The sequence below is a fragment of the Prionailurus viverrinus genome, chromosome C1 (assembly GCF_022837055.1).
Source record: "Prionailurus viverrinus isolate Anna chromosome C1, UM_Priviv_1.0, whole genome shotgun sequence".
Lineage (NCBI taxonomy): Eukaryota > Metazoa > Chordata > Mammalia > Carnivora > Felidae > Prionailurus > Prionailurus viverrinus.
The window spans coordinates 21727734-21751602 of NC_062568.1; the positions used below are offsets into that span (position 1 = coordinate 21727734).

The following is a 23869-nucleotide window of genomic DNA, read 5'->3' on the forward strand; positions in this document are numbered from 1 at the left end:
TCTTATGATTCAAAAGAGAACACAATATGATTTCACTTTGATAGTTCCTCGTAGGCATGTATATTCCTACTTCCCTGAAAGAAGCTAATCTGCATTGATCACCAAGTAGTCTTATGATGGAAAGCCCTGTGTGGATCAAATTCGATGCAGTGAACCTGAAAGTGTGACTATATCTATGGGAACCAGTGTTTCATTTTCTCCCAAAGACTTCCAGTTTATTCTGCTTAACTGGTATAATTCTTGATAGCATCCCCTTTCACTCTCCGAAGTGCCTCAGTTGGAGAAAAAATTATACAATCGTTCCTAAAGCTATCTATTTATAAGGCTATGTAATTTACCAAGAATTAGGTTTTCTCCATCCCAGACCAGAGAGAATTCTATAATATCACTGACTTTCTTGCCTTCTTGGAATTCCTCCCAATGCAAAAGACATTATTACTAGTGTTATTCATGCTGATAAATTAGAGATCACTATGTCTGTTCATGTTATATATTTAACTGACTAAAAAAGGACACAATATTTCATCTGAACGATACAGAAAACAGACAGAAGTGCCTTTTGTTAGAACTGTTTAATTTTTCTATTTTTGTGCTTGCAGATTACATAAACCTGGAGACAAATGAGGTTCTTCTAAAACATGTATTTTCTAACATGCTTTACAGTTGTGTCTATTAAATTTGTACTAAAAAGAAAGAGCGTGAGGCAGAGCTGTGCTGGACTTAAAATTAAACCAATTATCCCCAAGTTGAGTAGTCAGAGCAATAACGACGAGAGAATTGTTTAAAACCAAACTTGCAGAAAGACTTGGAATGTTGACATCTCTAACATTTCTTTCATTTAATGATACTTTTTAATTCTGAAGAAAATTGCAAATTTGAAAAAGTCACATTTACAATCTATGATTAAGGCAATAAAACAGTGAAAACTTCTGAAATAAAAATTACATCATAATGCAAAAAGTGTATTTAAGCTGCACTTAAAAATAAATGCAACATCCAACAGAAGCAAACAATAAAGGAGAGAAGGGAGGAAGTGTTGGAATGGATTGTGATGATGAAATGAACACATTTGTCTTTCCCTCCTCTCCCAAATCCTATCTGATGAAATGGCAGAATCAAGAAGTATGCCTATATCCATATCTGTATCTCATCTGTGTATCTATCAATCAGCAATCTATCCATCTATGTCATTTATATTTATACCTACCTCTCTCTATGTTTCTATATTCATATTTCTATATGGTAGAAATAGATATTTCTATATTCATCTTTCTACTTGATAGAAATTTCTATCCATATTCACACAATTATACCTATATGACAAAAACCACAAATGCATTGTAAAACATGTAAGACATATTTTAACAGTGAGACATTTCTGAAAGCCAGGAGGAAGATGAAATCAGATATTAAGTGAAGCCAAATACAGAGGAAACAAAGCTAAAAATACATTTAGTGGAGGGCATTTGTGAAAGTTAGAGTAATTCCAAGAAACTCTTAACCCAGATGAACAGGTATGCAGTTGTCATACCTGGGCAAATGACAGTAAACACTGAAGGCTACCTTGAGGCAAGCACACAGGACACACAGCTCTGTTCCCCTTCCTCAGGATGCTTGTCACAATTCATCAGTGATCCGTTCCTTCACTTTTCCATAGTTGAGAAACTGGATTTAAGTTGTGCCCTTAGTTGGGGACTGTTCCCTGAGCTAGTTCCTTTTCTCTCATGTGAACAAGGTAATAAATATGAAAGTGCTTTATAAACTATCAAGTATAATGAAAATGTTACTATGGTTATCCACTACTGCCACCATCATTACCTCTCCCTTTTATTCAATGAGATCTACCTAGATTCTTTGTCTGATAATGGAGACTACCACACTCCTTTAAACCTTTACTGATTCTGATATCTGGAATTGTGACCTCTGACCTCTGTTTACTCCTTGGCCTTGACCTCGAATCACAGCCTCAGGTATGAAAGGGAATCATACAAACCACCCACTTCTTGTGGCCCCTCTGTACAGTGGCCCCCATTGAATCCAGTCTAGTGACAAAGAACTGATCACTTCTCAGTGGAGCTACCCCATCACTGGACATCTACAATGATCAGAAAATGCTTCTTTTCTTTGAGGCTCAAAGACACTGCTTATAAACATCAATCCCCTTTATTTTATTTCTTACCATGAGATTTATAAGATTGAGAAGGTCAAGCAGGGCCAGAGTAGGTTCCAAAGGAAAGGAAGAAAAGAGAATCTAGTGGTCTGGTAACTATCTGGCAATAGCCATATTTTGGGGAAGTAAAATAAATTTTAAGTTTCCAGTGGGATTCAGCCCAACTTAGGGGTAGGAGTCAAGCTACAGGCAGGAAAAGAGTGTACTTGTATCTGGAAACCCCTGTAACCTCATCTCCTTGAAAACTAAGCATTCAGGCAGTTGGAAATCAAACAGGTATGAAACCATTTTGGTAGGAGGGGATGAAATGTCAACAGCAAAGAGACTTGATTATCAAAGTATTGATCAGTATTCCTCTTAAAATAATCTACGTTCAGAAACCAGTATTCATTTGTTCTATTGGGATTATTTTTCAAGTCTTTAAATGCTTTCTTTGTGACAAGCCTCATATTTCTCCCATGCCTACATGTCTTATACAATTCCTAAGTATTACATATAGGAAGCAATTATTCTGTTTTCATAACACCAATAATTGTTAATAAAAGTAATCAGTCCAATTACTTGACTAAAATGTTTCATTTGCCAGTAATAATGCATTAATTGAGATTTAATTCTTAATAGTTTTGTTTTCATGGATGGGTTTTGCGGGGAGTCCATAAACCTTCTAATATTATTTGTTAAATTTTGTCTACAAGTGCACTTCTCTTGGGAAAATTTCCAGAGCTTTAATCCAATTCTAAAAGAGTCTATGTCTCCAAAATATTAAGAATCACTGGTTTAGTGGAGCCCCTGGGTGGCTCAGTCCGTTACAACTTTGGCTCAGGTCATGATCTCATGGTTTGTGAGTTCAGGCCCTGTGTCGGGCTTTGTGCTGACAGCTCAGAGCCTGGAGCCTACTTCAGATTCTGTGTCTCCCTCTCTCTCTGCCTCTTTCCCACTCATGCTCTGTCTTCTCTCTCAAAAATGAATAAACATTTAAAAAAAAGAAATACTGGTTTAGAGAGTGAATATATAGTGTGAATCTTTAAAGAAAATCTCCTATATTTTCTGATTATGAGTTCATCATGTATTCGTGTGTAAAGGAAACTTTTTAAAGGATTCAAATGCTTTTGGACCATTAAAATTCATAATAGCTGTTTAAATGTTATCGTGCCATCATTTTCCAAGTTGTATGGACAGCTGTGTCTATATCATCTTTCTACCATTTTTTCAAAAATTTGAAATAATATGGTTTGTTATTATCATTTTCCATAATCTCATTAGGCAGTTGCTTGAGAAATTTGATGCCCCATCTTGTCTAAAAATCTCCCAAAGTAGCTATGACTTTAAGATTGACACGAAAATAGATATGACGGTACCTTTGGAACATTACAGCTTAAACCACCTACCTGTAAAGTGCTAATGCATAATTGTTACTGTGAGTTCAACTAACTTCTGTCATCTTTACTTTCTTACTTTCATTTATCATGTATAAAACACAGAATTTATTACTTTTGCATGTTTTAAAATAAGTTCCTATAGTTATCTCACATAATTTTTTAATGAGACAACCAAAATACACTCTTTAAAGACACACAGAGTTCTAATCTGGCTCTATCCTTTGCTAGCTGTGTAGCCCTGGACTGTTAGTTGGTCTTTCTGAGCTTCAATCTTTTTTTCATTTGGAAACAGTAGGCACACAATAAATGTTAATCATTAGTTTATCTACCCTAGAATGCTGTACATTAAGAAGGCTGGAAAACAGATCACTAGGCAAATACAATCTTCAGTAAGAAAGGTTCAAAAGAAGTTGTTTTGTTGCATCATTATTAACAGCTAGCACCATGCTTGGTACATGGGAAGCTCTCAATGGATATTGGTAGAATTAATTAATTATATGATGAGTATCTTTTAAGCCACATTGGGCCATATCTTTTAAGCCACTTTTTAATTCCACCACTCATGCCACTTGATATAATTAATATGCAGAGAACTGCCCCTCCTCTGTGACAATATCCACTTTAAAATTATTTACTATGCAGGGAGGGGCCAAGGAGTGCTCCACTCCCCATTACCACCATCTCATTATTACCCTGCTATTCTGACTTCCTTCTATTCTTAATCAAATACTGCTGCTTCCACCACTAACCAACATCATGTAGTGGTGTCTGACATTTTATTCCCTGTCAACACTTTCTAATCATTTGATAGTTAGAATATAGGAATTTATGGACATGTTAATGAGCATTTCTTAAGTGCAAATAAGATGGAACATACTTAATTGGGTGTTAATATTTTTGATGAACTGGCTGTTCATATACTTACTCCTTATGTGAATGTTCCATTGTTTGCCCTTTTCTTATGAATTTGTTACATTTGTTTATTTTAATCTGCTCCTTTTGGAATAGGTCAATAGTGATTAAAAAACATCATTGCACAACTCAAAGGGGTGGCAGGCTAGTTACCATTCTCCCACTTAAAAAACAAGGGATTGGCTCCTTGCCTTGTCAAACTCTTGCTTTAGACAGGCACTTTGTTTTTGATTAATTTTCACCAGCCTCAGCTCTCCTGGAGGTTCATGATTCTTCACATTTAATAGTCACCAAAGCAGACATCAATACATATTGAACATTTTGGAATATATAAATATTCACAATGACCAATATCTGGGAATGGGGAACTGGCTGAAAAATCTTATACAACAAGTTCTCATTTTGGGTGATTACAGTGGTATTTGTGTTTCAGGCTTAAATGAAACCACCTCTCTTGCTAGTCACTATCCTGAGAGCAAAAGCTGCAAATGTCACCAAAAAAATGTCATAAATCACATGATTAGATTTGGATTATTTTCAAAGGTAAAATATGGGTGGCCAATGATCAGTTATTCCTGTGTTACAAAATCTGGAAAACAGATCATTTATAGGCAGGCTTAAAGCTTTTTGTTTTAAAAACAGTCTATTTTAGTTTGTATTTTTTAAAAGAGAAAATAAAAGACTTTTATTGTTGATGCTTATCTGGTAGTGAGTACCCAGAATTTACACAGTGTATGAAGAATTTATTAAACCAGAGATAAATAAAGGAAGTTGAGAGACTGAGTTCAAAACTCATATCTGGGCCTAGTTTACCTGACAGAAGCCCTTTCTTAAGAAGATTCACTTTATATTCCCTAACCCCTTACCTGTGTATATAATACCATGACATTCAAAGCACTTCTGCACAATTAATTTAAATTGATCCTTCATATCTTTCTTCCAATTGATAGACAATTAAACAAAGACTCAGAGATGTTTAAGTACTAATACATGACAAACCTAAAAGTAATAATAAAAAAATAATAATAATGACCTACTTTATTGAACAGTTATCTTACCAGGCACTGTGATGAAGGCTTTCTATTTAATGCCTCATTTAATCCTCACACTAGCCTGAGGAGGTAGGTATGTTATTATTACTCTTTCATTTTACAGAAGTTTGTCTGGTAAATGTTAGAGTGATTTTGATCCAGGTAGTCAGATTCTAAAGCCCTCATATCCTTTTAATCATAATTCTATACATTATACTTCCCAGTGCATATTTATTAAAATTTGTCCTTTCCTTTTTTCATCTCACCACCTTTCTTCCTCCTTTTGCCATTAGTGCTGAGAAAAGCAAACAAAAAAATAAACCCACAAAAACTATATGATCATCTCAATAAATGTAGAAAAAGCATTTGACAAAGTACAACATTCATTCTTGAAAAAAACTCTCAACAAAGTTGGTTTAGTGGGAACATTCCTCAACATCATAAAGGCCATACACAAAACACCCACAGCTGACATCATACTCAATGGTGAAAAACTGAGCTTTTCCTCTAAGATTAGGAACAAGACGAGAATGCCCACTGTTATTTTCATTCAACATAGTATTGAAAGTCCTAGCCATAGCAATCAGACAAGAAAAAGAAATAGAAAGCTTCCAAATTGGAGAAAGAAGTAAACTTTTTACTATTTGCAGATGACATAATGCTATATATAGAAAACCCTAAAGACTCCACCAAAAATCTACTAGAACTGATAAATAAATTCAGTAAAGTCACAGGATACAAATTTAATATATGGAAATCTGTTGCACTTCTATGCACTAATAATGAAGTAGCAGAAAGGGAAACTAAGAAAACAATCCCATTTATAATTGTATGCAAAATAATAAAATACCTACAAATAAGCTTAAGCAAGGAGGTTTTGAAAGACCTGTCCTCTGAAAACTATAAAACCTTAATTAAAAAAAAAATAACTCCACAGATAGGGTTAAGATTAGGGACTCATGCTTTCCTCCATTAGCAGTATTAATTGTAATGGGAGATAGAGTGGGCAAATTCTTCTAACAACTTACAAGATCCAAAGCAGCTGCCAGGATGGATGCATCAGGAATTGTTCCTGGCTCACAGCAGTTTAACAGAAATTGAAAGCGCTTCATGCCTTGTCGGATTGCTCCAAGATTCACCACGTTTTTGCTTTTTCCACCATCTTGGTTGGAAGACAGATGGTCATCAAAACTGTGGCAACCTGTAGGGGTTTTCCCATGGTGGAGGAATGAAGAAGAGAGAGTATAACGGGTTATAGATTGAAAAAGAGCTTCAAAGTTATAACACTATGTTTTCTGTAGAGTTGGCCTGAAAACTTTCTCCCTGACTCCACCTCCTTCCTTTCCATCCTAATGCCTGATTTAGATGTACCATGGCTTTTGGGAATCTGGTGACACATAGCATATGCATGTGCAGAGTTTTACATGAATATAGGATCTAATCATTTTGCTACCAGGTCTCTTCTCTAATACTAGCAAGAAACCTTAGTATATTTAAAATGATTCTTCTTGTAATCGACAACTAACTTCTATTTTATGGACAATGCAAGTACTGTGCAATTTTAAATCTACTATCAAGGACAGGATCTTGATATCTCGGTAATAATACAAAGAATCACTGACTTTTGGAGTTGTAAAGAATCTTAGACGTTGGTCATTTAATTCCAGGATTTCTAAACCTGGCTGTATATCAAAATTACCTAGTAAGATCCTGAATCTCATCCAGACTTTCAGAATCAGAATTTTTAGAAGTGGAGTGTAGGAATGTGTGCTTTGTAAGCCTCTCAGAACATAATGAGGCAGCCAGCCTGACCCAGCACTGTGACCAGAGATTTGGGAACCACCCATCCCTCCCCACACTTATTTTTCCATAATTAAGCTGCCTATGAATAGGAATCAGTCTAGAGCTTATTCAATACAGAATATCAGGTCTCATCACTAGAGATTTTGATGCCATGTCTGGGGGGGATATTCATATTTTAACAAACACTCCACATGATTTATTGACCACAGAAAGTCTAAGGATCATACATTAAGAAAAAAGTGATACAAAGTATTGTTTTTCATTAGTTTTATCCATAGGCACATTTGAAAAACCTAAATATCTCCTGACTTTACTACAGTTTCTAATATATATCTAAAAAATTTCCTTTTATAAGGGCATTATGCTGAATATTGTTTTTAAAACCCAGTCCAAGCCCCTTCTCAGGATTCTGAAATGTACCTGTGATACCTGAGAATAAATCCCAAGGATGAGAATCACTGATGTAGAGCTTCCCTTAATTTCTGTTCACACCACTCATTTGTGGTTACCAACTCCAGGTTGTCATTGAGAAGTCACAGATCGGATCTCCAGAAATGACTTTCCCACCTCTTCTGTTAAGAATACCCTGATTCCTTCTATCTACTGCCCTACTTTTCCTACCTGCTGCCTCAGCACAAAGGCACATGTATGTATGTCTGGGATATATTGAAAAAACACCTTTAAAAAGCATGAAAGATAGATGAAACAGATATGGAAAAATTTGATCAAATTTTTGTTTGATCATGGGTGATGAATATTTGGGATCCGTTAGACCATCCTTTTTACTTTTTGTCTATGTTTGAAAATTTTCATAAGCACAAAAAAATGCCTCATGATATAATTAAAAGATCATTATCAAAATTTCCCAAATTTCAGTCCTTATGAGCATACTTCCTTTTCAGATGCAAATGTTCCATATTCAAAATTCCATATTAAACATCTCCAGCACTTTTTTTCCAATTAGTGTGACATATTTTTTATCAATTGTAAAATGAAATAGAACACAAAGAATCTGATGGTGCAAACAATTTGGAAGACAGAATCTCAAATGACACAAAGGAGGTAGAGCTAAAAGCTACAGATAAGGAACAAACACTTCCTGGACAGCTGCCTTTCAAAATGCTACTCTATTTGTTCACTGGGCATTATCAAAACTACCAGAACCAGTAACTTCCTGTTATTTCTCCTATCTGTATGTCACTTTATTAGTCATTGATATACAGTCTTTTAAGTTGCACATATCAGCAGAAATCTCATCTGTTAAAAGAATAACCTTAGCAGTGTCTTTAACTTTTATAAAATAATACATTTTTAATGAATCCAGTTGTTTTATGATTTGTTACTATAAGTAAGATTTACAATACATTAGGTGATAACTGCCTCAAATTTGTAATAGAACGAATATGTAAGACAGGATGTATGATCAGTAAACTCATTCTTATTTAACCGATTTATTAAGGACAGTTGCCATCATCTTATTAAAGGAGGCTTAACAATAATAAGCTTTTCATCATTTTTCTCAATATTTATTTGACAAGATAATGAATTCTAAAAGAAAGCTATTTAATATTACCAAAGGAAGTACCATTTTGATCAAAAGAACTTTAGAAACAATATGGTTAAAGAGTCTAAGTAAAATAATGAGATAAATCTTTAAAGATGATTTAAAAAAAAGAGAAAGAAAGAGAATGAGAGACAAGAGAGCAGTAAGAACATAGACAGAGAGATACACAAAGAAGGGATAGGTTAAGTAGCCCAGTCTAAGTTCATGCAAGAGAAAGTTATCAAGTCAGGATTCAAATCCAGACCTAATGACCATAAGCCTACGCTCTTATCATTATGCCATAGAGCATCCTCAAAATACACAACTGTTCATGTTGAAGGAGGTTAGAGTTTTCTATATTGCTGAAGGTAGAGATTATGTCAGGAAAACTTATAGTAAGAAATAAATCAACATTGTACATGTTACAAACTGATTGTAAAATTGTTCCCAGTTGGCATTCCATATTGTAATCCTAAAAGAAATGTTAAAAGTAATTTGGCTATAGAATACATCTTCTGTCAATCTTTTATATAACTTACTAGGATGTAAGGATGCCTCTTGGCTTCCTTGGACATAATGATTTTTTTGTCTCAGTACATTCTAGTTGCATTTATTTACTATCTTTTACATTAAATTTACTGAGGTATAAGTTATAAATTTATATAGAATACAGTTTTTATAATGTGTTAAACTTAAAAAGGGATACTTCAAAATATAGTATTTCTTTAAGCAGCACTTCCATGGAATTTATGGCAGAGCTGAGCACATAGAAGATTTTCAGTAAATTTTATTAATCAGTTAAAGAAAATTGCTTTAATAAAATATCTTCCTTCAAATAAAGACAACATGATTTCTAAAATGAAATATTCTTAGTGAATATGAAAACATAGAAGAAAAAGCTTATTATAAATGCAATTTCAGTGTTGTTAAGTGTTCAGATATATTTTTAATTTATTTAATAATATTTTTACATTTTAAAGAAATCCTATTAACTATTGCATTTGATCTTAACTCAGTGAATTTTGAGTATTACATTTAAATTGAAGGTAAGAATGCTTGATGTTTGTTTTCTTTAATAACTTTAAAGAACCAGAGACAATATAATTAAATCAAAATAATTGAGAAAGAAAAGGACAATACATCTGTAATGGGTGCATAGGAATCATTTGTGCATATGGATTGGAAAGGAAGGAAGGAAGGAAGGAAGGAAGGAAGGAAGGAAGGAAGGAAGAAAGACAGGCAAAAGCAGATTCAGAGAGAGAGAGAGATGTTCACCTGGCCAAGGGCAGTTAGTTGTTGCAAACTGCAATGTAGTAAGATTAATAGATAATGTTTTTTTTAATTTTTTAGAAGAGCTGGGGATACCTGGCTTCTGCAAGAGATCCAGAAGGAATTATCCCACAGAATACCTTTTATAATCTCTTTTTAAATTTTTTAAAGCTTATTTATTTATTTTTGAGAGAGAGAGAAAGAGAGAGAGAGAGAGAGAGAGAGAGAGCAAGCACACACACAAGAGTGAGGGAGGGGCAGAGACAGAATTCCAAGCAGGCTCTGTACTGCCAGCTCAGAGCCTTGTGCGGGGCTTGAACCCATGCACTGTGAGATCATGACCTGACCCAAAATTAAGAATGGAATGCTTAACCAACTGAGCCACCCAGGCACCCCTATAATCTTTAATTAGCCAGAGAATGTGGGCAAGGAATAATGGTGATGTGTAAGCTATCTTCTCTTGCCAGTCAAAAGCACATAAAATTCCAGATATCAATTTTATATTTTATGGTTTTTGTCTTCTGTATACACAGAAACAGATAGTCTTATTTAAGGTACTGCTGACACAAATTGATCCCAAAGTCAGAATTTATGAATATTCCATATTATATTTCTCTATAATTTTTCTATCATCCTTTTCTATTTGTGAATGAAATATAAACAATATATAAAAGAACATGTAAAACTCTGAGATATCATGAGGAGTGAAAAAGAATCTATGGGAACTGAAAATGACAAAAGTTCTGGTAGTTAGGAAGATTCTTGAAACCATAGACTAATAACTTTGATGTATGCCCTAGCCAAATTCTATCAGAGATAATTAAACAGGAACATTTTTTTTAAACAGAAGTAATCATAGAAATCATTGTAGCTTCATGAAGAATACATTGTATTGAACTAAGCTGCAGATTTCCTTTAGATAGAGTTATAAAGATGTGAGATTTTTTAAAAATCTGATGATATGTTTATCAAGAAATGGGAAAATGTTTACTAATTCTAGTAAATTAAGTATATGGTTGTCTAAAAAACTGTACCCACAGATTGTTAATTAATAAAAGTTAATTAGAAGTGTTGTAGAGGTTATATTTTTATATTTGTCCCAGTCAGTAATAATAGCAACAATTTGGATGGAAACAGGGAAATGTGTATGTCTCTGTAGATGAATCCTTATAGCACAATTGTTTTTTTTTTTTAAATTTTTTTTTTTTTTCAACGTTTATTTATTTTTGGGACAGAGAGAGACAGAGCATGAATGGGGGAGGGGCAGAGAGAGAGGGAGACACAGAATCGGAAACAGGCTCCAGGCTCCGAGCCATCAGCCCAGAGCCCGACGCGGGGCTCGAACTCACGGACCGCGAGATCGTGACCTGGCTGAAGTCGGACGCTTAACCGACTGCGCCACCCAGGCGCCCCTCCTTATAGCACAATTGTAAAGAAGAAAAGATTTCAAATTCAACTTAGTTTTGGTTCTGTCTCTTAATTTCTGTTCTGAGCATATGACGTAACCACCTACCAAATTAATGAAACAATAAATTTTATTTATTTTGAGATGAAGAATTAATAATGGCTATATCAAAATATAGCATGATATTCATTCATGTGGAAGAGGGCTATCAAAAGTTAATCCAAAATTCAGTATAAGCCAACTATGTGATATAAAAGTTGATAATGCAAACTTAAATTGTGCTCATACACTTGCTATGTTCCTGGAGCTTAATAGTTGCACTATTTATTACACCGATTAAAGTCAAATATGATGTATTGCATTCCGTCTGAAGCTCCATATCTTGTAAAGTGTATCATTTAATTAGAATGCACAGTAAAATGGAATCAGGATGGTGATGGATCTAGAGACACTTCCATGTAAAAAAAAAAAAGGACTCAAAAATGTTTGACCAGCAGAAGTGAGATCAAAAGAGAGAATGTGAAATAGATAATAGGCTAAGTTAGCATTACATGTGTATATTTGTGTGTTTGGCCACAGATATCATAACTGGAACTAATGAATCAAATTTATGGATGGGAATATTTTCAGAATGTAAGGAAAGACTTTCTAACAATTAAAACTGTCTAGTTCTGGAACAAGTTGCTTTGTAAAGTAACAGACTCCCCCTCAGTGGAGGTGTTCCGAGGGTGGCTGGCCACTTGTCAGGGATATCATGTGCAGAGTTTCTAAGTAGATAGGTGGATGGATATCTGAAGGTTCTTTAAAGCTCTTAGATTTTAACAAAGGACAGATAGCAGAAGGAGAGGTTCTTTGTAAACCTAATGTCTTCCATAAATGTCTGTTGAACAAAATTGATAAGAAAGTGAGAAGCTATAGTAGTACAACACACATATAAGAAAGAAAGAAAGAAATTAATGGAAATAGAAAATGGACCATTTTATCTAAACAAATTTTTGTTCTGTGTGATGAAAATTGGATGTCATTCTTAGGCTGCATGACATTTACCAAGACGTTTGAAGAAATTCTCCTCTTCATCTCTTCCATTTTCCATTCCACTCCCTGGCCCACCTTCAGAAAGCTTCACTGCACTGGTAAATTTGACCTGAGACAAAAAGGAGAGTAGTAAGATAGCTAAACTCAAAGGCAATTCTTTGTGTTTATACTAACTCTTGCCTTGAAAAATAAGTTGTTTAGAATATGAAGATTACTTCAGTTCTTCAGACTTCCACATCTGATTAGTCAGTAAGTATGTGTAGCACAGAAGACATCACTTATAATTGTAATTAGAAGAAGGATCCGGTCATAGATTGAAAGTAAATAGTCAGGCACTATGAATTAATTCAGTGAGTAAGTGAGATGTCCTTACAGCTTCGTTCTGATAAAATCCAAGCTCAAATTTATGAACAACAAGGTATATTCATCCTTTAAAAACCACACCACAATTGATAATGAGACAAAACTGGAAGACAGCCAAATAGAAGATTTCAAATTTTTATGAAAATAACAGTATAAATTAATTCATAAAGTACCCTATAATTAAAGTGAAGTAAGATGTCTGTTTGTTTGTTTTCTCCTCAGGAGTTAAAATGTGTTCTTGATCTTGCCCTTAGGTCAAGAGTATTTAAAATTTTCAGCAAGCAAGGAATCTATGGGCTTCACATACTCTCAATATTTGGCCAATATTTTAGCCAAAAAAAATGTGAAGGAGAAAATATATTTTCTAAATGTCTTATAATGTCGATATGTTCTTTTTATAATTTCAAAATATTACTATTAAAACATATAGGGGGCGCCTGGGTGGCGCAGTCGGTTAAGCGTCCGACTTCAGCCAGGTCACGATCTCGCAGTCCATGAGTTCGAGCCCCGCGTCAGGCTCTGGGCTGATGGCTCGGAGCCTGGAGCCTGTTTCCGATTCTGTGTCTCCCTCTCTCTCTGCCCCTCCCCCGTTCATGCTCTGTCTCTCTCTGTCCCCCAAAAAAATAAACGTTGAAAAAAAAATTAAAAAAAAAACATATAGAAGAAAACTGGCTTTAGTGAGATTCAAAGCAGAAATAATATAAGGAAATGATTTATATATAAAGAAATGTAACTCTTACCATACACTAAAAATTATAGTGTGGATCATGCACAGGGAAGACTCTTGTAGGCAATGGATTTCACTGAGTATAATTCATTACCTTTCCAAATAGTATGCTGTTACAATGCTTAATAGTATTATGAAGAAGCACTTAATGGGAAAAAATGATCCTGAATTTCTTTATCCTTTTCAATAGGAAGAATGGTTCAGGTGGTTGCAAAAGTAGTAGAAAGAGGATCAATGTGGGTTTTAATGCATAAGAGGAAACATTAGAAAAATACCAGATAGTTGGGTGGGAGCTTCAGATGTCAGGAATTTCACATGTGTGTTAAAAGTTAAAACTATCTGAGAAATACTAATTTGGATGCCTTTCATTGACTTTTCTTGTCTGATTGCTGTGGCTAGGATTTCTAGTACTATGTTGAATAAAAGTAGAGAGTAGAAATCCATTTGCAACAACACAGATGGATCTAGAGGGTGTAATGCTAAGTGACATAAGTCAGAGAAAGACAAATTTCAAATGACTTCACTCATATGTGGAATTTATAAATCAAAACAAAGAACAAGAAAAAAAGAGACAAACAAAAAACCAGACTCTTAAATACAGAGAACTGATGGTTACCAGAGGGGTGGTGGGTGGTGGGGTGGGTGAAATAGGTGATGGGGATTAAGAGTACACTTATCATGATGAGTGCTGAGTAATGTATAGAATTGTTGAATCACTATATTGTACACTTGAAAGTAATATAGCACTGTCTGTTAATTACACTGGAATTTAATAATAAAAATTAAAAAAATAAAGTTAAAACTGAATAACAAAAAAATAGCCAGGAAAGAATACCCATGTACACCTTTAGATCTGCATTATAATTTTATGTAAATTTTTTGTTACTCTTTTCTTCCTTTCAGTAATAGCCTACTACTTAGATATCTTAGTTTTCTTTGCTCATTTAAGTTTCCAAACTTGGTTCAGCTTGAAGACAGTGTCTTCGACTCTTTCTTATTTGGCCAGTCCAGGTGTTTAGCATTTCTCAGTCCTGACATTTTTCTATCAACAACTCCAACACTCTCTTACATAAGTGATGTCCTGTTTACCTTGGAGCTTTGCCTGATGAAAGACAGGCGGTCCACAGAGCTGATGTCCAGAAGGTCCTCCACACCATCTGCCAGGCCCGAGAGGGAGGACCGTTTCAGCCAGTTTCCTATTTAATAATTTTTGAAAAGTTAGACCATTATAGCATGTTCTCCCAAGTAGATAAAAAGAAATATCAGCATGTGCTCAGCAAGCAATGAAAGTTACATGGCGTGGTATAAATTGAAGTGAAGACAAATTGTTTTCAAAATTGTACATGCTTTGAATATTCAGTGTTGGACCATAAAATGACATGACTAAGACCAGGACAAAAAGAACTTGGGCCTCTTTGGTGAATAAAACTATATTCCATCCAGTTCCCTTTGACAACTTTCACATCCTCTATTAAGTCCTATTGATTTTACCTCTTTTTATAAAAAAATGTTTATTTATTTTTGAAAGAGAGAGAGAGAGAGAGAGAGAGCGAGCGCGCGCGCGCGCGCGCATGAGTGGGGGAGGGGCAGAGAGAGAGAGGGAGACACAGAATCCAAAGCAGGCTCCAGGCTGTAAGCTGTCAGCACAGGGCCTGACGCAGGGCTTGACTCCCAGATCATGACCTAAAACGAAGTTGGATACTTAACCGACTGAGCCACCCAGGCACCCTTGATTTTACCTCTTAAGTGTTTCTCAAATCTGTTCACTCCTCTGTACATGGTCACCATGTGACCAAGCTTCCATTACCTCTACCTGGACTACTAGGTAGGTTTCTATCTGCTCTCCCTTAACCACTTGGGCTCCCGCCAATATGTTGTCCAAGCAGTGATCCTTTAGAAAAAGCTAGCCTGCTTGTGGTATTCCCTTGTTCATCATCCTGCCTAGGCTATGTAGGGCTATAGGATGAAGAGCCAACCTGACCCGTAGGGTCCACATGCCCTAGTCCCTCTTGCTCTGTCATAGTCATACAGCCACTCTTCTCATCTCAGTTCTTCTAGTTCCCTCCCTCCTAATATTTTACAAATGCTATTGCTACCATTTAGAGTGCTCTCCTTCTTCCTTCCCCCAGTACTCTGAAGATCTTAATCTCTCTTCCTCCAGGAAGCTTTCTCTGATCTCTGCCTCCTCCTCCAAATTTAGGTCAGATCTGGTTGCATGCTTTCATAGCACAATGTATATTTCCTTCATAAAATTCACAGTTTGCAACTATGCTTAGTTGTATCTGCTTTAGTGACTGTCACCCCTAATAGATTTTAAGTTCAGCAAAGTTGGGCACTGTGTTAATTTTGTTCACCATTTAATCCTTGATGCCTAGCATAGTGTTTGCACATCATAAATGCACATAGTAGGGGTCTGAGAAATACCTGCCGGAAAAAAAAAATGAATGAACGAATGAATAAATGAGCCAGCCTCAACCTTGTGACTTGAAGCCTTTCCCTTTCTCTACCCTACCATGCATTGCTTTGATTATGAGTTGATTTGAGGACATGGCAGGGAGTAAGAGAATCCATAAATAAATACAGACATACTTTTACCTATGGGGAGTTTAAGCTTCTTCCGGAGGGAAATTCTGCGGGACCTTGAGCGGGCGCGACGGTCAGAGGTGGTCCCGGAATGGGCAGTGGTGCATTCTGAAGTATCCTGCTCAGATTGGCTGCTGGTGTCACTAGCTGCACTCTGGGATTTGAACATCTTGCGCCAGAAATCTTTCCGCCCCAGGTTGCCCCCTTGCATTTGTTCATCGCTGAAAGCAAGCCGAGGATAGAGTTAAACATCTGACAACACATGTGAAATTCCCTTAAATTTCTTTCAACTCCCTGCCAATGACATTTAGGCAAATCATGCAGGATGATCTTTGGGGGGCTGGGATTTAGGATGAGTCAGAGTGGGAGTGGAAAAAGTGAGACCACAGTTGACTCTGAGCACTTCTTGAAAACAGTCATGTCTCAGCTGTCAAATAGAGGTAATCATTTTTTTCAACCTTAATAAAAAGACCAAATATTATTGCAGGTGTTCCTCTGCGGGTGTGAGTCATAATAGAAGCACTTATGATGTCTAAATATTTTACTTTGTCTTGAAGTTCCCGGAGTCTTGTACAGTACTGTATCTCATTCACCACCCTCACGCCAGTATAGCAAAATTCTTGGCACTAAACAAACCAAAGATATTTCAATAAATGAATAAGTGAAGTGCAACCACAGCCAGGGGGTGCATCATCCCACATCTGTTTGCTAAATTATTTTCATCATGCGATTATTAAGTTTTCTTAAGTCAAGGAAACTTAAGTAAGGTTTATTTTTTTTTCAGTGTTTTATTTTATTTTTGAGAGAGAGGCACAGAGTGCGAGTGGGGGAGGGGCTGAGAGAGAGGGAGACACAGAACTTGAAGCAGGCTCCAGGCGCAGGGCTGGAACCCATTATGAGATGGTGACCTGAGCCGGAGTTGGAGGCTTAACTGTCTGAGCCACCCAGGTGCCCCTAAGAGAGGTTTAAAAGTAAAAAAAAAAAAAAATTAGCCTGACTCAATAAGCCAAATGGGGACACCTCCAAAGGGATTTTTGACTAGGGCATTCCACAAGAGGAAGAAGACAAGTGGCCAATAATATGCAGAGGTTAATCTCACTAGGAATTGGGATGGGAGGGGAGGGTCAGTTGAAATGAGATCCCTATTTTCACTCATTAAGTTGGTAGAGATTAAGAGGGGAGAAAGAAAGCAATGGTGGCTATTGTATTGGCAGTGATATGCTCTGTTAGTGTGACTTTTAAGGAGGAAGGAGAAGAGAAGGGTGGGAAGGGGAGGGAAGGGTGAGAGAGAGAGAGAGAGAGAGAGAGAGAGAGAGAGAGAGAGAGGATAAAGGAGGAGCCGGGATTACCCACCTACTTTGCTCCGGTGCTAAACAGAGGATATTCGACATGCTCATTTCCTGGGCCCTCTCAGAATAGGGAAAAGCTCTATATTTAACATTCTATGTCATCCCTCCAAATGGAAATTTTTATGTGGAAGGATATTAAAACATGTGTCTTCATTCAAGAGGAAAGAACAGACCCATGCTAAAGGCTGAAATATTAGGCAGTGTTTACAGAACACTGAAGAAAGAATATTTTGCAATCTAGAAAACAAAATCACCTATGAAGATAGATGGTTTTATTTTTAAAATCCAATTTACTTATTACATCATTCTCATTGAACATATTAGCTTAATAGTTGCTAGTGCTACTTTGAGGGAAAAAAGCCCTTTCTTTTTTTTTTTTAATGTTTATTTATTTTTGAGAGAGAGAGTCAGAGAGAGAGAGAGAAAGAGAGAGAGAGAGAGAGAGGAGCATGAGTGGGGAGGTGTAGAGAGAGAATGAGAGAGGATCTGAAGCAGGCTCTGTGCTGAAAGCAGAGAGCCTGACATGGGGCTCGAACTCACAAACCATGAGATCATGACCTGAGCAGAAATCAATGCTTAAGCGAGTCACCCAGGTGCCCCTCTTTCTCCTTTTATTTATTGATGTTTTTTTTTCATACCCTGTATGTAAAGACTTTTAACTAGTCTTATGACTATTCAGCTACAGAATTTTGCCTTTTACATTATTTTTCCCCTTAGGGCTTATGTTTGAATTTTTACTATGTCCTTAAAGACTTCCTTAAACCTCACATTTAAGAAAGGAAGTTAAAGAAAACAAAAGCTTAATGATAATTTGACAATTCTATCACTTCATTGATTGACTGTCATTCATTCATTTATTTATGAAATAGATATGAAGTGTTCACTAGGGGGGCTAAGCCCTGTCTAAGCATTGAAGTTATAACGGTAAGCAAAAACTCATATGGTCCCTAGACTCAGGGAGTTTACTTACTTCTCTTTACTTTCCTCCAGCCATTTAGGGGCAGTGTCTAAGATTTTGAAGGGCTGCAAGAGCTATGCGGGCTTTTGTTCTTTGAAGGTTTTCTTTGCTTGTTGTGAATTACCAAGGTTCTATTTGATGATGGTGATTTCCTTGATTATAGAGAAGGTATACCATAAAATCTAGAATACCCTGTAGAATTTTTGGAAGGATAATAATTTCACAGTAAACCAGAGTTTGTGGAAGTAAAATGGCATACGTTAAGTGATGTTTGTGTTTTAAATATTGATCATACCATTTGTGAGTAAATACTTCTCAAAAGAAGAATAAATGCAAATGGGCCTTGCATAGAACTAGGCTGTATTAGTGTCTACAGTAATTCTCACATTTCCTGGGGGCACTAATTTTAAGATGCTTTTGACTTTGCCATTATAAAAAGTGGAGATAAACTGATTGATTTCAGAGAACTTTGGAATGGATCTTGGGAGAAGACCAAGGTGAAATGGAGTACAGTCTATGTTTCAGCTAAATCTGGGCGCAAGAGAAGTTTATCTTACTTATTTTTGGAAAGGCTTCATTGAGCACATTGACAGCCATTAATATATTTAAATGAAAAAAGTTATAAGTGGGCATTTGGTTAAATGTCTGACTCTTGATATCGGCTGAGGCATGACATCAAGGTTTGTGGGTTCAAGCCCTATGTAGGGCTCTGTGCTGACAGTACAGAGCCTACTTGGGATTCTTTCTCCCTCTCATTCTACCCCTGCACTGCTCTCACATGCTCTCTCTCTCTCAAAAATATATAAATAAACATTAAAAAAGTTATAAGTGATTTTAAGCAAGAAAGTAGATGACATCCCCACCCCACCTGACAGGCACAGTATTTTTCATGATTTATCTGCGGAGTGTGCAAGAAAAGCAGAAGTGGGGTAGAGACTGGGAAAGGGAAACGCAGTTAAGGAAGCTTCCTGTAGGCCTGAGGCTGGTTATTTGTGATTTGAGTCTGTAGAGATTAGTGGCTTTGGGAATGAAAAGTAAAGGTCAGAAGCAAGGCAAAGTTCAAAGATGATTTCTTGCAGCAGGAAGTGCTCAGCCAACTGCACTGGAGACAAAAATCAATGCTACTTACTGCTCTGGAGTCTGTGAGGGGCGACCAGACATGAAGCTGCGACATTCCTCAGGGGCAGAGGACACCTGGCCTTTCTCCACAATGCTCCCCGCCTCTGACCTATGCAAATGGTGCATTCCACCAATCACAACAGAGCAGGACACCACTCCTCAATACCTCATATACTTCACAAAGCAGAACATTCCCTTATAGGCAATGTGTATTGCTTTCAAATCCTGTCATCGTGAGACTATATTGTATGAAACTCATATCCTACCATTTCATTCATGACCTAGAGCCTTATTGCCTAAGTATACCACCATCATCGTGAACAGAGTCATTAACTACAAACAAGATTGTAAATTTAGGAGTTTCTTTTAATCTTGGTAAGTGGCGTATTTTATAGAATAGGCATACAATAAACATACATACTAGAAGGAAAAACAACAGAGGGCTGCTCAGCAATTCCTAGTCTGCCATGTTTAAAATATTACTTACTGAACAGAAGGATACGGCATCAACAATTGCTTTTCCTCTCCGGACAAAAATGTAAATTTTCCTTGGAAAAGACTAACACACAGATAGCATTTCACCATATTAGTGAGAGCTGTGAATTAAAGATCAAGAGTATGCAAGCCTGAAATCTACTGAGCTTTGATTTATATAGAGGTAGGGTTTATTTGACAGTAAACACCTCCCTTTTCAAAGCTGCAGCTGGACTATCACCAGTGATGCCATGTATTCAAGATAGTTCCACCATGCCTGCACTAGTTATACACCACGCTATGAACCACATGGACAGTACAACAGAAGATTACATTCCAGTGACAGAAGGCAAACACTAATGTTTATATATAGCTCAAGCTTCCAACCTTTTACTGCCTGCAGTCTTAGATTCAGATTCATTCTCCTCCAGCTTTTTCCCTGGTGCCAACTTCTCAGCACTGTCAAGCAAAGCGCTGAGGGCCACTCTCCTGAAGACATTCCCATGAGCCTCTTTGATAAATTGGACCAGCTGACGGATATCACAATACAGCCCCTGTTTGGATGCAAGAAGGAAGGTTTGGGGAAAGTCGTGTGATTAAGTGGTTTTCACAGGAAGAGTGGGAGAAGCTAATTCCTTAGACTTAGGTCAGCATTGGAATCATAAAAGGAAGACAATTTACGACAATGAAACCGATGGTACACTATCTCTCCATTGTTCCTACAGCAACATTATCAAGAACTTTGCCTGTCATCCTTAGTACGATAAAGGATGGTTACCATGCTTCATATTCAGAAAGTTGGTTGTATCATTAGAAAGACATCAATTTATACTTTAAACCACTGGATTCCCAAGCTTTAATTTTCTCTCTTAATTGGGACTTCTGAAGAGATGCCTGCAAAAAAAGGCAATCAGAAATTTGTTTAGACTAGAGATTTCAGTCCTTATTCAGCTTCTCCAATTTTTCTACATCACTGTGATAAAGTATGCTAAGTCATCTAGACACTTCTAACAGAGCCTGATATTCAAGGACAATTTATTTTGCTTGACATATTTAAAAAATGTGTATGTTGAAGTTCATTTGTACACGAACCTGACTATGAACTACAGGTGATGTAGGGCTATTAAAACCAGTACATTGATGAATCCATATTGAAAAATATATACAGGACCTTTTTCTTGAGATATTAAGCTTTTCACTCAGCATTTCCTCCTTTTTCTTCAAGAAGGTAGTTACTGTATTCTTTGCCTTAGGAAAGGTTCATGGCAAAGCAGAACACAGAAGCCTAAACAAAACCACTTAAACACTTACTTGATAGCTTTGGTTTAAAAAAACCTAAGGCCCAATGGGACAATCATGCCCATGACCCTTAAAACATCAGAAGGAGCAGTAACTGGGGAAAAGATGGAAAGGGTGTTTTTTTGGTTCTAGGGTCAGAAAGACCCTGTGCCTTCACTGTATACTTTGGTAGCTCTTCCATAAAAGGGACAAGACCCCCCAAACCAGGGTTCTAAATTAACTAGAATGCCCAGCCCTAAGCATGCAGCAGAGAGCAGTATGTGAAATAACAGGTATGAATTGATGATTGAGACCCATGGAGCTCCCCAGGTCCTAGGTCCTATCAAAGACTTGGGATCTTTGCACCACTCTATGAAGCAAGGAAACCCAAGAATGACTGGGGTTCAACTTTCAGCCATTCTGAAATGAGAGTTCAAAGTCAAAACTAAGATGATTTAAAGAAAGTTAAGAAATACAGTTATTTCTTCTGTACATGATTTTGCAAACTAAAATGTATAACAAGTACTCACACATATTATAATCAACTTGTCAAATTACTTCTTGCCATGACCAAATTAAATGCATGGATGGGGCCCATGTTTTTCTCAAGCTCCAAAAACTTTGCTGAGGTGGCTTTGACAGTCAGCAAAATTAAATTGCCTTAGGTTTGGGATTTTAGTTTGTTTACCCAAAGTGATGTGAATAGTTTCAATAGCTTAAAATGATTTCCTTGATTTAGGTAGATTAGCAGATAGTGTCAATATGTATAAATGGGCTGATTTCTACATAGAAGTCACAATATGTAACAGATTGGTAAGATAGAGAAATGTTCCTTTACTCCCCAGAGAGAAATGAATTCATCTAGTCATGTCAGATCCATCAGCCTTAATCTACTTCTCGTACCCCAAACCACAATTAAGCACTAACTTGTTATAACCTGCTTCTCTCTCCATACTACTTGCGGCTTCAGTGGTTTAATTAACACAGTCATTTATGAGGAGTACCTAAAAAATTCAATAAAAGAAAACAAAACTAGTTCCAGCAGCATATTTTATTTTTAAAGTAAGTGTGGTTTCAAGAAAATGCTTGGTGTAGTATTATTTAATATTTCATGAGTTAATAAGCTGTGCTCCAGCCCCTCTTTCTTTTTATGGGTTCAAAGTACCTTGCAACTATCTCAGCAATCACCACAGAACTGATGAGGTAGAAGAGGAAGATACGTCAATTTTCAAGTAGAATAATGAATAACAACGAGGAGAAATGTGTCATCGAGGCTCCACCATGAGCTACTGGTCACTTTGGGAAAACAGAGATTTTTAACTTTAAGGTGAAGACTTTTAGACTTTAACTTGTCTATCTCATGGCCATGACTGAGAACATTTCTTAGAGCAGAGACCAAGAATTCCTGTGGGAAGAAGAGGTGAACTTCTCACCAGATTCTCAGGGCTGTGCAATTCATGTGTAGTTGAAGCACAACGGGTGATAAGAGATTTAAACATGGCGCTGACGATGATGCCTTCCACGTTTTGGGCTGTGGATTTGTTGTCCACCGTGGTGAAGTTATTTCCAAACCCAGCCTTGTCTGGAATGCAAAGGCACTAATTCAAGGCAATGTTTTCATTAAGCTACACAGGTTAAAGAAGTAACAAAGTATTTGGCACCCAGGAATTAGTGAAGGGCTACACAAAATTCAGAAACGGACTAAAGATACACCTTGGAGACTTGGAGATAAACAACTCACAGTCTTCCTCAGAGTCTTTACCATGATATAGTCCATCGTGTTGTGGAATGTTTATATTGATAAGTCTTAGCAAAAAGGGAGAATCAACTGTTGACCCTAAGAAAGATGTTTAGACCTAGTTTTTAAATAGGTGATCACTTAAAAAATAAGAATCCCTCATTGAAGAGAGAATTTATTTGATTCAGCCTTTTTGGTGGTGAGGAATGCTGGCTTCCCAGTGGAAATTGTTCAGTCTTTCAGAAGTGGAGTGAGGTGGGACCAACCCCATGAGCTGGCCAGGGGGAGGAAAAGGTGGGAAAGGGCCCTGAGGGGGATTCACACTAGCACTGGTAATAAAAAGGACACTGAGTCCTGCCACGAGCTGCATAGAACTTCTAGCAGCTTCTTGCCTCCACAGACTTGCCATACCAAGAGGGAAAACCTACCACCTCTCTTAGAGCCACTTCCTTATAACTCACTGAAATGTGAAATGCCAGTGAACTGAAGCCATCACCCTCCCATGGCACTTTATGCCACTTGTTAACATATCCAGGAAACATTTCTTAGGGGACACATTAGCTATTCTGGAGACTTGCCAGAAGATTCTTAATGACTGTGAACCATCTGTGGACTGTACGGTCAGGATTTATGTAGCCCTGACACTGATCAGATAGGGACCTGTGTGTTTGGCTGGCTGATTCACTGGGAGCTACTTCTGTCTCTCAAGAGTCCCACGGGGGATTTGTCACTT

The 23869-nt window shown here is 36.8% G+C and overlaps 1 protein-coding gene across 3 annotated transcripts in view; it reads right to left on the reverse strand.

Moving 5' to 3' along the window:
- Window positions 1-23869, reverse strand: part of UNC80 (unc-80 homolog, NALCN channel complex subunit) — a 228118-nt gene that overhangs the window by 143792 nt on the left and 60457 nt on the right. For 2 of the 3 annotated variants that reach the window (XM_047871278.1, XM_047871277.1), the window contains exons 16-22: window positions 22832-22980; window positions 20508-20674; window positions 19657-19755; window positions 16227-16441; window positions 14727-14833; window positions 12560-12656; window positions 6521-6693 (exon numbers count right to left, since the gene is read on the reverse strand). In XM_047871278.1, the coding sequence (XP_047727234.1) occupies window positions 6521-6693; window positions 12560-12656; window positions 14727-14833; window positions 16227-16441; window positions 19657-19755; window positions 20508-20674; window positions 22832-22980 (1007 nt within the window). The remainder of the gene's footprint in view (window positions 1-6520; window positions 6694-12559; window positions 12657-14726; window positions 14834-16226; window positions 16442-19656; window positions 19756-20507; window positions 20675-22831; window positions 22981-23869) is intronic. The other variant, XM_047871276.1, reaches the window with a different exon arrangement.